This window comes from Geotrypetes seraphini, chromosome 17 (genome assembly GCF_902459505.1).
Source record: "Geotrypetes seraphini chromosome 17, aGeoSer1.1, whole genome shotgun sequence".
Classification (NCBI taxonomy): domain Eukaryota; kingdom Metazoa; phylum Chordata; class Amphibia; order Gymnophiona; family Dermophiidae; genus Geotrypetes; species Geotrypetes seraphini.
The window spans coordinates 7659636-7674628 of record NC_047100.1 but is presented as its reverse complement, the minus strand read 5'-3'; the positions used below and the strand labels follow the sequence as shown (position 1 = coordinate 7674628).

The 14993-nt window shown below is 44.1% G+C and overlaps 1 protein-coding gene across 2 annotated transcripts; it reads left to right on the top strand.

Annotated features, from left to right (window-relative positions):
* The first annotated feature begins 2540 nt into the window (after positions 1–2540).
* Positions 2541–14761, top strand: LOC117351197. 2 transcript variants are annotated; one of them, XM_033926130.1, is made up of 3 exons: positions 2541–2588; positions 8989–9142; positions 11618–14761. In XM_033926130.1, the coding sequence occupies exons 1-3, from the start codon at positions 2568–2570 to the stop codon at positions 12250–12252; spliced, it is 810 nt and encodes a 269-aa protein (XP_033782021.1). In that variant the 5' UTR covers positions 2541–2567; the 3' UTR covers positions 12253–14761. The 2 variants fall into 2 exon arrangements, with proteins under 2 accessions (XP_033782021.1, XP_033782020.1); XM_033926129.1 differs by lacking the exon at positions 2541–2588 and adding an exon at positions 6606–6751.
* The last annotated feature ends 232 nt before the right edge of the window (positions 14762–14993 follow it).

The window sequence follows — 14993 nt, the reverse complement described above, 5'->3', positions numbered from 1 at the left end:
ACCAGGGAAGGAGTGAGATGCATTGGCAGAGGACTCTTTGTCTGTGTGAGGGTCTCAGAACTGGAACAGCAGAGCAGAAAGGAGGCGCATTGGCAGAGCAAGTATACTAGAAAAGGAGGAGATGCTTTTGGAAGAACTCTGTGTGTGTGTGTGTGTGTGTGAGAGAGAGGGTCTTGGCACTGGCAATGTTGCGGGGTAAGAGTGAGGTCCATTAATAGAGCTCTGTGTTAGGTGTTGGGGGAGGCTCCATTCACATCTCACTTGCCCCTAAGCTGATTTTTGACTGCCTTCTCTTCCTGCTCTAATCTTTATTCCTCCCAGCATGATATGAGCTCTCCCTCCTATTAGAGCTTTTTATCTCCTTTCATCAGTTTCTGGAGCTAGTGGACCCTGTGAGACTCTGGAGTTCTGTACGGTTCAGAGTTGTTGTTTATTCTGAACTTATTTGTAATAGAAATCAAAGGGGTTCACAAATTAAAATTCTAAAACCAAATAAAGGGGGTGGGGAACCCCCTCCAATTAACCATAGTTCAGGTTAAAGCCTGCGCAGGAGAAAGCAGATGCAGCTCCCTCTTTAAAGTCATGGCAAAAGACACCTCTAGGCACAGATCAGCCATCGGAAATCCATCCCTGGCCGTTGCCCAGAGTCACTGCTGTCAGACAGAGGAGGAATGACAGCTGTACCAAAAGACCTGAGATGGAACTTCAAGTCTTCCACTTTTCATATCAAAAAAGCTGAGTTATCGATGTGAGCTATGCAGTCCTTTGCAGGTAAAGTGACGCTTTTATCAAGTGGAATTTATATTTCCTCTATCACACACACAAATCTCAATGACTCGGGGCCTCTTCTATCAAACCACACTAGCAGTTTTTAGCGCAGAGACCACGCTAAATGGCCTGCGCTGCTCCCGACGCTCATAGGAACTCTATGGCCTCCTTTTATGAAACTGTGATAACAGTTTCTAGCACAGGAAGCCGCGCTGAACATCCCGCGCTGCTCCAGACGCTCATAGAGTTCATATGAGTGTCGGGAGCAGCGTGGGCCATTCAGCGCAACTCACCGCGCTACAAATTGCTAATGCAGTTTAATAGAAGAGAGGGTAAATGAGTGCCAGGCAATACAGAAAACACCCACATCTACATAGCAAAATACAAAAATCAAGTTGTAGACAAATTGTGGGTGAGAAAATAAAATTAAAATAAGCTGAAACTACTGGAAAAATATCTATATGTGTAATAGGAAATACAGTGAAACCTTGGTTTACGAGCATAATTCGTTCCAGAAGCATGCTCGTAAACCGATTCGTTCCCCTCCACCCTCGAGGCCACCGGCACTGCTCCATGCCCCCCTCGTGATCTGACCTTCCCCCCGCGATCTGGCATCCCCTGTTGAGCGCCCAAACACCATCCCTTACCCTGATTTGGCACCGGCACCAGCACCAACGCACAGGACATGCCGGTGCTCGAAGATCCTCCCTCCTGGATGGGCTGGGCCTTGACCATTTGTACATGCTCAAGGTCTTCTGGTTCTTGCTCTAAACGAGAACCAAAAGAGATGAACGAGAAAAAGGAACGGCGCATGCCTGAAGACATTCAAAAATCCCCAAGGGCTTCCCTTTGAAAGCTGCAGTAGGGAGTCCCCCGTGAGAAATGCACCAAAGCCCCTAGGGACATGCAGAGAAAAGACTTGGCTCTCTTCTATTAGCGCGGGGAGCAGCGGGGACCATTCAGCGCAGCTCCCCGTGCTAAAAACTGCTATGGCAGTTTTGTAGAAGAAGGGGTAAGTCATCATATATCACAAGAGAAGATCCAGACAACACAAAGTATACCAAAATATGCAAATAAGTCAAGTGGAGAAAGCATCAAAAAGTATAAACCATATGATGAATAGAAGGTGAAATGCGATGTGGCTATATAGTGAGTGCAAGTCAATACAAAAAACATCCACAAATACATAGGAAAATAAAATAAAAATCAACCTGTAGATAAATGGTGGGCTAGAAAATAAACATACAATTTAAATAAGCTGAAACTGATGGGGAAAATCTATGTATAATAGTAGTGTAATAATATGGTGGAAACGGTAAAAATAGACAAGGAATGTGAATGGGCTTTTAAGTCAAAGATCCAGTATTTCAATTGCAATGGCGCCCTCTGGTGGAAACCATCAGAAAGGACAACGAATAGGTGAATCTTTGTTCTTTTCGGTTTTCGATATTTACTCCTGGACCTTCATTTGGGCACATTTTACAGGATTTTAGCGCGTACCAGCACAGGAAATGCTCCAGCGCTCATCGAATTCATGTGAGAAGCGGAGCACTATAAACCTTTGCACCGCTTACACATCACCGGGGATCTTCTCGCAGAGCTAGCGTTCGAGCGCCGCTGCCTTGATTTGCCCCCGCTCGTCCAGGATCAGGCGGGGCATGCGCAGCAGGGAGGCGGCGTGCGGGTGGTTGAGCGCGTGCGGCATGACCGGCTGAGAGCGAAGCGTTTTAAAGGTGGGACACTGACGAGGGAGAAACAGCCACCTGCACACACTGGCCAACGAGCCTGCGGTTGCAAACATGATCCACATACTAATAAAGGTTTCAATATACATCATTCATCCGATTGCAATGCCTAGCAAGTTGTTTACATCAGAATTTATCCATGTGATAAACTATTCTATCCAAACTGCTATCGCAGTTTTTAGCGCGGGGAGCCAGTCTTTTTTTACAGTTTCCACCAGATGACGCCATTATAATTGAAATACTGGATCTTTGACTTTTCAGCCCATTCACATTCCTTGTCTATTTTTACCGTTTCCGCCAGATGGCGCCATTGTATTTGAAATAGTGGATTTTTTTTTACTTTTTGCCACCTATTCACATTGTCTATTTTTACCATTTCCACCTGATGGCGCCACTATAATTGAAATACTGGATCTTTGACTTTTCAGCCCATTCACATTCCTTGTCTATTTTTACCGTTTCCGCCAGATGGCGCCATTGTATTTGAAATAGTGGATTTTTTTTACTTTTTGCCACCTATTCACATTGTCTATTTTTACCATTTCCACCTGATGGCGCCACTATAATTGAAATACTGGATCTTTGACTTTTCAGCCCATTCACATTCCTTGTCTATTTTTACCGTTTCCGCCAGATGGCGCCATTGTATTTGAAATAGTGGATATTTTTACTTTTTGCCACCTATTCACATTGTCTATTTTTAACGATCTGGAGGCAGGGACAAAATGTGAGGTTATCAAATTTGCTGATGACACCAAACTCTGCAGCAGGGTTAGAAACACGGAAGACTGTGAAGACCTGCAAAGGGACCTAACGAAACTGGAAGACTGGGCAAAAAAGTGGCAAATGAGTTTTAACGTAGAAAAATGCAAGGTCATGCATGTAGGGAAAAAGAACCCGATGTTCAGCTACAAAATGGGGGGAACACTGCTAGGGGTGAGTAACCTTGAAAGGGACCTGGGGGTGATGGTCGACACATCACTGAAACCATCGGCGCAATGTGCGACAGCCTCAAAGAAAGCAAACAGAATGCTGGGCATCATCAAAAAAGGTATTACAACCAGGACGAAGGAAGTCATCATGCCGCTGTATCGCGCAATGGTGCGCCCGCACCTGGAGTACTGTGTTCAATACTGGTCACCGTACCTCAAGAAGGACATGGCGGTACTCGAGGGAGTGCAGAGGAGGGCGACTAAACTAATAAATGGTATGGAAAATTTTTCATACGCTGACAGGTTAAAAATGCTGGGGCTGTTCTCCCTGGAGAAGAGGAGACTTAGAGGGGACATGATAGAAACCTTCAAAATCCTTAAGGGCATAGAGAGAGTAAATAAGGACAGATTCTTCAAACTGAGGGGAGCCACAAGCACTAGGGGTCACTCGGAGAAATTGAAAGGGGACAGGTTTAGAACAAATGCTAGAAAATTCTTTTTTACGCAGAGGGTGGTGGACACATGGAACGCGCTTCCGGAGGAAGTGATAGGCCAGAACTCTGTACAGGGGTTCAAGAAGGGTTTGGATAGGTTCCTGGAGGATAAAGGGATAGAGGGGTACAGATAGAACTTGAGGTAGGTTATAAAAGTGGTCAGAAACCACTTCACAGGTCGCAGACCTGATGGGCCGCCGCGGGAGCGGACCGCTGGGCGAGATGGACCTCGGTCTGACCCAGTGGAGGCAACTTCTTATGTTCTTATGTACCATTTCCACCAGATGGCGCCACTATAATTGAAATACTGGATCCTTGACTTAAAAGCCTATTCACATTCCTTGTCTTTTTTTACCGTTTCCACCAGATGGTCATATTACTATTTCCTATCTGTTATACAGAACATTTTTTTTCCCAGCAGTTTCAGCTTATTTTAATTTTTTACTTTCTCGCCCACAATTTATCCACAAGCTGAATTTTTTAATTTTGCTATGTATATGTGGGTGTTTACTGTATTGACTTGCACTCACTATATATCCGCATGGCTTTTCTTGCTATTTACACGTCACATTTTAGCATCTCCTGTTCATCATAGGATTTGTTCTTTTAGGTTTTCGATATTTACTCCTGGACCTTCATTTGTGTGATAGACATCACTTTGGGCACCTTTTATCAAGCTGCGTTACAGGATTTTAGCGCGGACCAGCATAGTAAATGCTCCAGCGCTCATAGAATTCATGTGAGCAGCGGAGCACTTACCTCGCTGGCCCGTGCTATAAACCTCTGCACTGCTTACACATCACCGTTGCCTCCTTGGGGATCTTCTCGCAGAGCTAGCACTCGAGCGCCGCTGCCTTGATTTGCTGATAGCGGTCTGCACAGCCCCCGTTCGTCCAGGATCAGGCTGCTGTGGTACCGCGGGCAGGTGATGCACGAGTTGCAGGGCATGGGCAGCAGGGAGGCGGCGTGCGGGTGGTTGAGCGCGTGCGGCATGACTGGCGGGAAGACGCTGAGAGAGAAGCGTTTTAAAGGTGAGACACTGACTAGGGGGGGAAGCGCCTCATTCGAGGAAGACAGCCGGGCGCTCACCTAAATTAAAAGACGCTAGGGAGAACACTGTGATGTGCTGTAATTTTATCCTGCAAGGAAATATTAGCATTGCAAAACTTTTATCTATGGAATAGCATTTCAGCATGAGTGCAGATGTGCGGTACTGATTGTTTCTCAATCAGTCATGTGCATAGCACTTAGCAGTGAATTATATGCCCATGCGACCAGTGTGTTTTCCCTTACTTGGTTTGTTTTATATCCCAGAGAGCTCAGAACAGGTTACAAGTTTACATACGTAACAAAGCATGGTAGACGTATTATACATGGTGAACGTGTATCACGTAGGGTCTATTTGCATATGCAATAATTTCTTCACTGCATTGGCGAGTAATAATTGGGTGTTAAGCTTGCATTAGAAATAGAAGTTGCTTACCTGTAACGGTAGTCCTCCTTGGACAGATGATCTTACAGCCACACAAGAAGGTGACGTCACCGTGACGGAGCCGACCCGGCAGTCTAAAAGCTGCAAAGCTAAAGAGCTTTGCGCATGTGCCAGCCCTCCCGCCCGAATGTATCCAACCTGGCCCCTATATAAACAAACCCCCCAACCGACCAACACAGTTATGTATAAAGCTGGCGGCAACAATAGGGGAGGCTGGGCGGGATTGTGTGGCTGTAAGATCATCTGTCCAAGGAGAACTACCGTTACAGGTAAGCAACTTCTATTTCTCCCTGGACAGAGATCTTACAGCCACACAAGAAGGTGCCTCCCGAGCTGAAGGTAACAGAATAATAACATGCTATTGTATATAATAAAGATCTGTTACCTGAGACGTAGTGGAGGAGGGAAGTTGACGCCTCATAATGCCGCTTGCAGGACCGTAGAACCCAGCGATGCATCCGTGCCGGATTCCACATCAAGGTAGTAGTGCTTGGCAAAAGTATTAATTCTGGACCAGGTAGCCGCTCGACAGATCTCTTGGAGAGGAGCGAGGCGAAGGTTAGCCCAGGTGGTAGCCATAGCTCGGAGGTCATGCGGAGGGATCTCCTGGAGAGCGGAGGCGTAGCAGTACGCAATGAGCTGGGTAATCCAAGAGGACAATGTCAACTTCGAAACTGGTCTAGGAGAGGAAGTTGGACGGATGGAGAGGAACAACTGAGACGGGCGCTGAGGACTCGCCGTTCTGTCCAAATAGAGGCGTAAAGCTCTGGCACAGTCCAGGGTATGGAGTCGCTCGGCCTCTGGCGAAGGGTGTGGGGGCGGATGAAAAGTAGGCAGCACTATGGATTGGTTCAAATGGAAGGCCGAGACTACTTTAGGTAGGAATTTAGGATGAGTCCGTAACAGCACTTTGTCATGAAGAAATTGGGTATAGGGACTATAGGATACCAAGGCATGGAGCTCTCCAATGCAGCAAGCCAAGGTAATAGCTACCAGGAGTAGAGTCTGCGCTAGGCCTCCTGTACATGATTTTAATGCATGCTTCCTGCACAGTCACATCCGTGTTCCTCCTTCCAGAGTAAGAGTTATCGCAAAGGAGAGGGAACACCTCTGTTTGCATAAAGCTTCATAGGCTACCATAGGGAAGCTAGTTCTGTTTGCATGTAACCAGAAATGCAAACATTGCACCGCTAGCAGAGCAGCCACAGGAAGAAGAAAAATCTGTGTCCGTGAAACCAGTTGTTAGATTCTTCGCTGTCAAGAAAACTCTGGGAATAGTCAGCTTTGGCGTGGATGGGATTTTCTGCCACCTGGTACATGGTAAGCAGCAGAGCCTGGCAGCTTTTTTGGGTGATGGGATTCTCCCTAACAGGTGTCAAAAGGAATCTCTCATCTGCTGCAAATCAAGCAGTATTCTGGCCAAATGGGTGGAAGCGAAAATGCAATGCCTGTATTTAAGATGTTCATTTTATAGGTTTTCACTGTTAAAGTACACAGGAAGGGGGATGGGAATAGCAGACATTACTACATCTAGTACACTCTCCTGGAACTGTCACTGGTTCTGTGCTTTTTCCATGCTGACACTTTCTCACCTAAACAAGTTCTTATCATTCTTCTTCTGGACAGTGATTATTGATGCTTAGAGTAAGGGGAGAGGAGACTTTTATGCTTTCGACTCCTAACTCCTCTCACCTTGGGTTTTTCATTCCCAACCCTATTTGTCACGTCTGTCCAAGTTACATTGTAAGCTCTTCTGAGCAGGGACCGTCTATAAACATCAGCCCACCTCTTTGTGAGTGTTTTCGACTCCCAACTCCTCTCACCTTGGGTTCTGCATCCCCTATCCTCTATGTCATGTCTGCCTGTCCAAGTTAGATTGTAAGCTCTTCCAAGCAGGGACCGTCTATAAATGTCAAAATGTACAGCACTGCATACGCCTTTCAGCGTTGTATAAATGATAAGTTGTAGTAATAGTACACCACACCTAGCCAGTCAAATTCAGAATGCCTGCAATGAATATACATGAGATAGATTTGCATACAATGGAAGCAATGCATGGCAATTTATCCCATGCCTATTTATTGTGGGTATCCAGAAAACCTGACTGGCCGGGTATGTCCTGAGGATTGGGTTGAGAACCCCTGGATTGGAGGAATACAACCCCCCCTCCCCTTGAAAAAAGCACTGCGTATATAAAAAATTAAAAACAAACAGCTTCTTCTATCAAACTGCACTAGCTGTTTGTAGCGAGGTGAGCCGCGCTGCTCCCGACGCTCATAGACTTCCTATGAGCGTCAGGAGCAGCGCGGGCCATTCAGCGCGGCTCTGCACTAAAAACCGCTAACGCAGTTTGATAGAAGAGGCCTAAAGTTTCTATGTATATTGAACATATGGTAATACTGAGGAAAACATCTGGCTTAGAATAAGACAATATGTTTTGTGGTTCTGAGGATAAAAATTTACACTTTGGGAAAACATTCTCATTCCTGTCCAGCACATTTCCCTCAGGTGATTCTAGAAAAATATTTTTGCCGATGTTGCTTAACTTAAAGAAGTTTGTGATGTGGGATTTGTTACAGGAGAAGGAAGATGAAATCAAGTTAGTTCAAGGACACGAGGTTGAATCATTCACTACGCTAGTGTTTCAGCTCTGGTATGTGTCCAGAAAGACAAACCACACAAATACTGGCAAGATATCGGGGGTCCTTTGCTCTAGCCCAGACCAACCTGGCACTGACTGGAGACTCAATCCCAGGGAATGAGAGCACAAGAGATGCTTTTCCCGCTCGCTGTGCTTCCGTGAGGCTTTTCTGTCGCTTCTTTTTGTGGTTTTATACTAACCGGAGAGAAGCACCGAACAGCACTGGACCCAGTCAGTGTGATTTAACTGGGCAGGAACCCTCCTACATAGTTAAATCACACCGAATATCAATTCCTTAGTTTATTAAAAGCCTATAATACATTCTCTTGTGCTTTTTCATTTTTATTAACTGCATTGTGGAATGATCTAACGTCTCAAATAAGATCTTGCATTTCACTTCAGGTCTTCCGAAAAATCTTAAAAACCATGCTGTTTTAACGTTTTTTAACCAATAGTTTTTGAGGACTCTAATGCTATCCGTGTTAGATAAATTATAAACCGAGTCGAGACCTATTTTTTTAGGGATGGCTCAGTATATAAATCTAAAGATTAGATTAGGTCATGAACACAGAGGTACATTAAAAACTCCTGCAGCCTCAGACTCAATGCAATATCCTTACAAGTACATCGTCTAAAACAGGGGTGTCCAACCTGCGGGCCCGTGGTATATTTTGTGCGGCCCCGGTCAAGGGCAATGCAGTGTTTTCCTCTGCTGCCCCCGGGTATTTACTGTCTTGCCAGCTCCCTCCTCTGTCTTGCTGCAGCGTTTGCGCATTTGTGCGGTCCTAGAAAAAAATTTTCGGCCAATGTGGCCCAGGGAAGCCAAAAGGTTGGACACCCCTGGTCTAAAAGAAACCAGGGATAACACTGAAACTAATGTCACCTTCTGATTTTGATTCAATGTCATATCTTCCAGGATGAAGACTATCTTTGCCGATTGACTGCAGAGGAGAAGGAAAGCCTGGAGTTCCTCCTAGAGACAATTAACTCCTTAGATGCTGAGGAGGAGACCCAAGAATGCGAAACAGAGCTTTCAACCCATTCCAGTCAGAAAGCACAGAATGTACCGGGTAAGGACACGAAAGATTCTTTAAAGGGATAGGGAAGTCCAGAACCAACCCCAGAGCTGGATTCAAGAGTTTGGTGCCTGTCCAGAGAGGGGTGGGGGGATAGTATTTTCACTATGGCGTGCACAGGAGAGGAGTCAGGGCAGAGCTTGGGGAAAATTCCATCACTTGGCACTAAATTTAGGTTCCAATAGTGTACTTTCTTCATAGAATAGTAGCTGTTTATTCTGGGGTTTTTAAAAATATCTGTTAATGACCATGTGCTAATTTCCCAGTAGCTCAGGGCTGTTAGTATGAAAGCCCTTAGTGACAGCTGTTGTCATGGTGATGTAGCTGAATTAACTGATTAGCGCTGGACATGCCATGACTGCACCGCTCGAGAAATCAAAATGTGGTAAAAGTCAGCCAAGGCTAGGACAATCCAGCCATTGTGACATCACTGATGAGGATGGCTCTTATTGGTGGAATGAGGCATTATGATGTCACAGTACCAGCTCTGGTTGCCAGAAACTTTTCACACTATTTATCCGCGTACGCTCAGATGCCCTCCCGATGCGGCTGGAGCTCATTGGGGCTTTCCAAAACCTGGACAAACTGCTGAGTCTTGGAAAGCCCGTCTGAGCACCTGGGCAGTCCTCTAAAAAGAGGACATATCCGGGGTAGAAAGTGTTATGTTATATTAACTGCAGACTTAGGGCCTCTTTAAGCCAGCTGTGGTAGCGACTGCCACGTGGCAAATGCACCGAAGCCCAATCAATCCCTATGTGCTTCGGTGTATTTACCACATTGGCTTGATAAAAGATGTCCTTAGACTAATATTCTAACACAATTACCGATACAGAAGTCATACTTAGCATTCATCATCCCAAAGCCTAAATGTAGGACGTGCATAATTCCCCTTTCCTGCTGTTGCTTCTCTGCCAAAGCTTTGCAAGACCAGAATGAACTTATCACGCATTTTAGGAGATAGAAGGAGGCCTGAGATTACTGACGTCTCTGTTTGGTGGGATTTAAATTCCAAAGCTGCCCAGTGTAAATATTATTTTAAGACGCCAGGGTTTTACAGATATTCCAATTGAATTGCTGTGTTTGTTTTAATCAATTGACGTTAACTAATCCTATCTTTCATTCTAACCGCTCTCTCCAAGTATCGATTGACCGACTTCAATAAATCCTTTGTTACTGCTGTCTCCTTGTCACAAAGCTCTCCATGGCAGCTAATTGTATCTTGAGGACATGTTAAAAATGAGTAGAAATGTCATGAAATATTTCATGTATAAATACTGCTCTAACAAAAGAGGAAAAAAATCCTTTGTAATGTTTAGTGCCATTTGGTAGAATTCAATAAACTGGCACCCAGAGATACACACCAGTTTCGTGCATCAAAGGCACTATTCATTGCCAGTTAAGGCCCTGTGTGCACCTACCTGTAATTATTAAAATCAGAGAGGTTCTATCCCATCTTTGAGCCTTCTTGATGAATTCTGCAGCGGTATTCTGGTTGAATTATAATCTAGATCAGTGTCTCTCAAACCTTTTTAGCTCCGGCATGCTATACGGAGCAAATGTTTTTCGCATCACATTATAATTGAAATTATAAAATTGCAAAAACCAACAAAAAATTAAATTGGAGAATTACATATTTATTTAAAGTTCTTTAAGCTATGTATGGGCAATCGTAACAATGGTGAAACTAACCCCCACCCTCCCTTTTTTTTTTACAAAAGCACAGAGGAGGTTTATAGCGCTAACTAGTGAACCGAATGCTCTGGACTGCTCCGATGCTCATAGGAACTCTATGACCATCGGAGTAGTGCAGAGCATTCAGTGCACTGGCCAGCACTAAAAATGCTTTTGTAGAATTGCAAATCAGTGCTTGTTTTTGACTTCAAATCAACTCAAAACGTGGCTCGATAGTGGACAAACATGCATTTCATCATCCACCATCTGCAGTCCTCTTTTTTTTTTTTTTTTCCATTTAATTTCTTTCAGAGCTGAAAATCCAAGTTTGCAAAAGCAAGAAGATCCAAATGGTAACAAAGCCTTTATTGCTTTGTTGCTCAAATTAAGATAACTACTGCATAAAAAGCAAAAATAAAACTACCGGTACTTGACGTTAGTTTTCAAGGACCAACCACATCATAGAATGATACTTTTCTGGGCGGTTGTATCCTTACACACGCAGACACTTATAACATTGACAGATTCTTGCTTACACAACGTACATGTCTTCTATTCTAGTGTATACTTATGAAGGGAATTTTTTTTTTTTTAATAAAGTAAAATTCTGGACTCTCTCATGGCACATCCAGAATCTCTTTGGGACACACCACTATGCCATGGCAATCAAGGCTTTGTTACCATTTGGATCTTCTTGCTTTTGCAAACTTGGATTTTCAGCTCTGACATTCTTTGTTTCCCAGGCTATTAAGTAAGGGCTGTTTCTCATTAATAATATTATATATGCTATTTTTCCAGATGGCACAGAAGAATGCAAAAGCTCCATCGATTTTAAAAGAAACCCAAGACTAGAAATGAGCCAAAAGGCCTTATCAGAGACTTCAACGACCTTGGGCAGACCTGAACATCAGTCAGATACTTCTAAGGTGAAAATGACTAACTCTTTCTCCGAAGAATCCCCAGGGTTGTCTGTCACTCGTGATCCTAAGAATTTGAGAAAAGTAGCTGAGACTCATCCAGGCCACCTCAAGAAGTTTGACACCATCATGAAATCGGGGGTCAACGTTCAGGAACTGAGGGCTCGATTTGCTGCTCAGCGTGCTGCTACACATTTAGGAGCCTCGGCAAAGGCCACAGAAGTCTCAGAAGCCAACAAACAGTCAGCTCAACTTTCAGGAGCAGTCAGGTCTCCAAGGGAAGAAGCCTTACATAAATTAGGTATCTTAAAGAGGAATCAAAGCCTTCCAAGTATGACCTGCCCCCCTGAGGCCTTTGCGGCTTGTTCACAGGTAGCTCATTCTACTGTACAAAACTGTGAAACAACTCAAGGAGTTTCCAGGCTCTCTGGAGGACCGTCATCTAGAGCATCTCAGTCCTCAGAAGGAAATGATCATAAACAAGCTTTAAGAAAACTTGGACTTCTCAAATTCTAAAGGTCTATGGTAGAAAACCAATAGCCTGGTTTATTTCTGAGCGCCTACTGCCTGGAGCCAATACAGAACTTACATGGACGTTCAGAAATAGTTAGGGCAATTGGCTGAGAACCTGGGGAACTGGGTTCAATTCCCACTGCAGTTCCTTGTGACTCTGGGCAAGTCCTTAACCCTCCATTGTTCCGGGAAAACCCAGACATGGCCTTTTTTTTTAGAGAACTGGCTAGGTGCCCGGACGGATTTTCCAAAACCCGGTAGTTTGTCCAGGTTTGGAAAGCCCCGACCTCCCTGCCACGTCTGGAGGGTCTCTGAGCCTGCGCGAATGATGTCATATGCATCCGCGCATGCTCAGAGGCCCTCCAGACACGGCCCGAGGTCAGAAAAGAAAGACGAGGCTTTGTGTGGGCGGGGCTAAAGGCAGAATGGGGCGGGGCTGGGGCTGGAATGGGGCAGGGCCATATATCTGGGTTTCTCCATGCAAAAATCATCTGGTAACCCTACTCCACATACAAAACTTAGATTGTGAGTCCAGTAGAGACAGAGAAAGTACATGCAACCACATTAGTTGTACCACCGAAAGGCAGTATACCAAATCCATGACCCTTTACCCTTTTCCATCCCTATGATTATCCATTCATACAGACATGCATTTTGTCTTTTAATGCTGCCCTATTCGGGTACCTCACTAGAACATTGCAAGCTACTACTTTGAATTCTTTCCTGCTGTGGATCCCTGATCTTTGCTCATGAGGGCAGCAAAATATTTGCCCAGTACCCCCCTACAATGGTCAATCCAGGTCACAAGTACTTGGCAGAATCCCAGAGGGTAGACATTCCATGGATAAAGCAGTGAATTTAGACAAATCCACCTTAATCATGGTTTATGGACATTTCCTCCAGGAACTTTTTAAACCCAGCTGTGCTAACAGCTTTCACCACATCCTCCAGCAACAAATTCTAGTATATAATGTTGAGTGAAAAAAGATTTTCTCAGATTTGTTTTAAATGTACTATATAGTAACTTCATGGTGTGTCATTTAATTGTTGTACTTCTTGAAAGAGTAAACTACCAATTTGTGTTTACCCGTTCCACTCTATTTATAATTTTGTATCCCCTCAGCCTTACCTTCTTTAGCCTTTAAGGACATAAGAAAAGTTATTCTGTGTAAAACTAGGGTCCATTGAGTCTAGCATCCTGCCTCTAAGAGTGGCCAGTCCAAGTCAAAGTACCCACGAGATCACCAAAAGCAGATCTATTCCCCATCTTTCATTTCTAGGAATGAACAACAGCTCACCCAGTTTTACCTGGCTAATAATTTTTTGATGGACTTTTCCTCCAGGAACTTGTGCAAACCTCTTTTGAATGTCGGTATGTTGGTCACCTTGATTGCATCCTCTAGGAACAGATTCTAGAGCTTAATATGCATTGTGTAACATAAACATAAGAATAGCCTTACTGGACCAGACCAAGCCCAGTATCTTGTCTTCATGGAGGCCAATTCAAGTCACAAGTACCTGGCAAAAACCCAATTAGTAGCAGTATTCCATGCCACTGATCCTGGGCAAGCAGTGTCTTCTCCCATGTTTGTCTCAACAGCAGTTTAGTATCTGCAAATTTATTCACTTCACTCGTAGTTTCAATTTCCAGATCATTTATTAATACGTTAAATAGTACCGGTTCTAGTACAGATCTCTGTGGCACACCACTATTTACTCTCTTCCATTGAGAAAAATGACCATTTAACCCTACCTTTTGTTTTCTGTCCGATAACTAATTCTTAATCCACGATTCAACATTGCCTCCTACCCCAAGACTCTTTAATTTTCTCAGGAGGTTATTTTAAAATGGATTATCAAAACCTCTCATGGATAGTCTAAATATTTTTTGTGGACCATCAGAACGTGAGCATGATTCAGATAATTTTCAACAGTGCTCACTCAGCTCCTCATAAATCCGGTTTTTAATGTATAGTTTATATAGGCCAAAATTTTAATAACATGTTACGCGTAGTATATTTCAAAATATTGCTCTAGTAAACATATCGTAAATAGCTTGATTATTCTTCATATTACAATCTGCTCAGCAAGTGAAAATTGTCAATTCATCCTTAAGAGTACCCTGTTTCACTAGATTGCTGCATCAGGGGATCACCATTCTTCATCTCTCCTCCTCTCCTGTGGGTCTTTTATCACCTTCCTATCTCTCTGTCCCATCTCATATCAATTTCCACCTGCTTCAATGCAGGTATCAATGTATACAGAGAGGGACCGGCATTCAAAGCGTTTTAAATGATGAGAAATGGCCATTTAAATTGCTTGTTCTCCATTTGACTGCTAGCTCACTGTGTTAAGGACCCCTGAGGAAGGCTAATTATTGCCGAAACACGAACCGTGTAAGGTCTGTTTACCTCACAATATTTATGTTTTTATCCTGTTGGCATCTGTTTGATTTTTATTATATCATGACATTGATTTGTTATACAATACCAATAAACTTTGATATTTTAAACTCCTGCTAGTCCAGGACCTGGTTCCACTATTTTTCTTCATACAGAGAGGGAAACACCCACCCCAGCATACCTCCAAAAAGCTTCACTGGCAGCGAGAAGCATCTCCTGCCCCTTGCGATGGCCTGAGCTCCCTCCTCCTGAGGTCACATCCGGGTCATAGGACCAGAAAGTGACATCAGAGGGAGGGAGCACAGGCTGACCCAATCAGCAGGCAGGAGATGCTACTTGCTG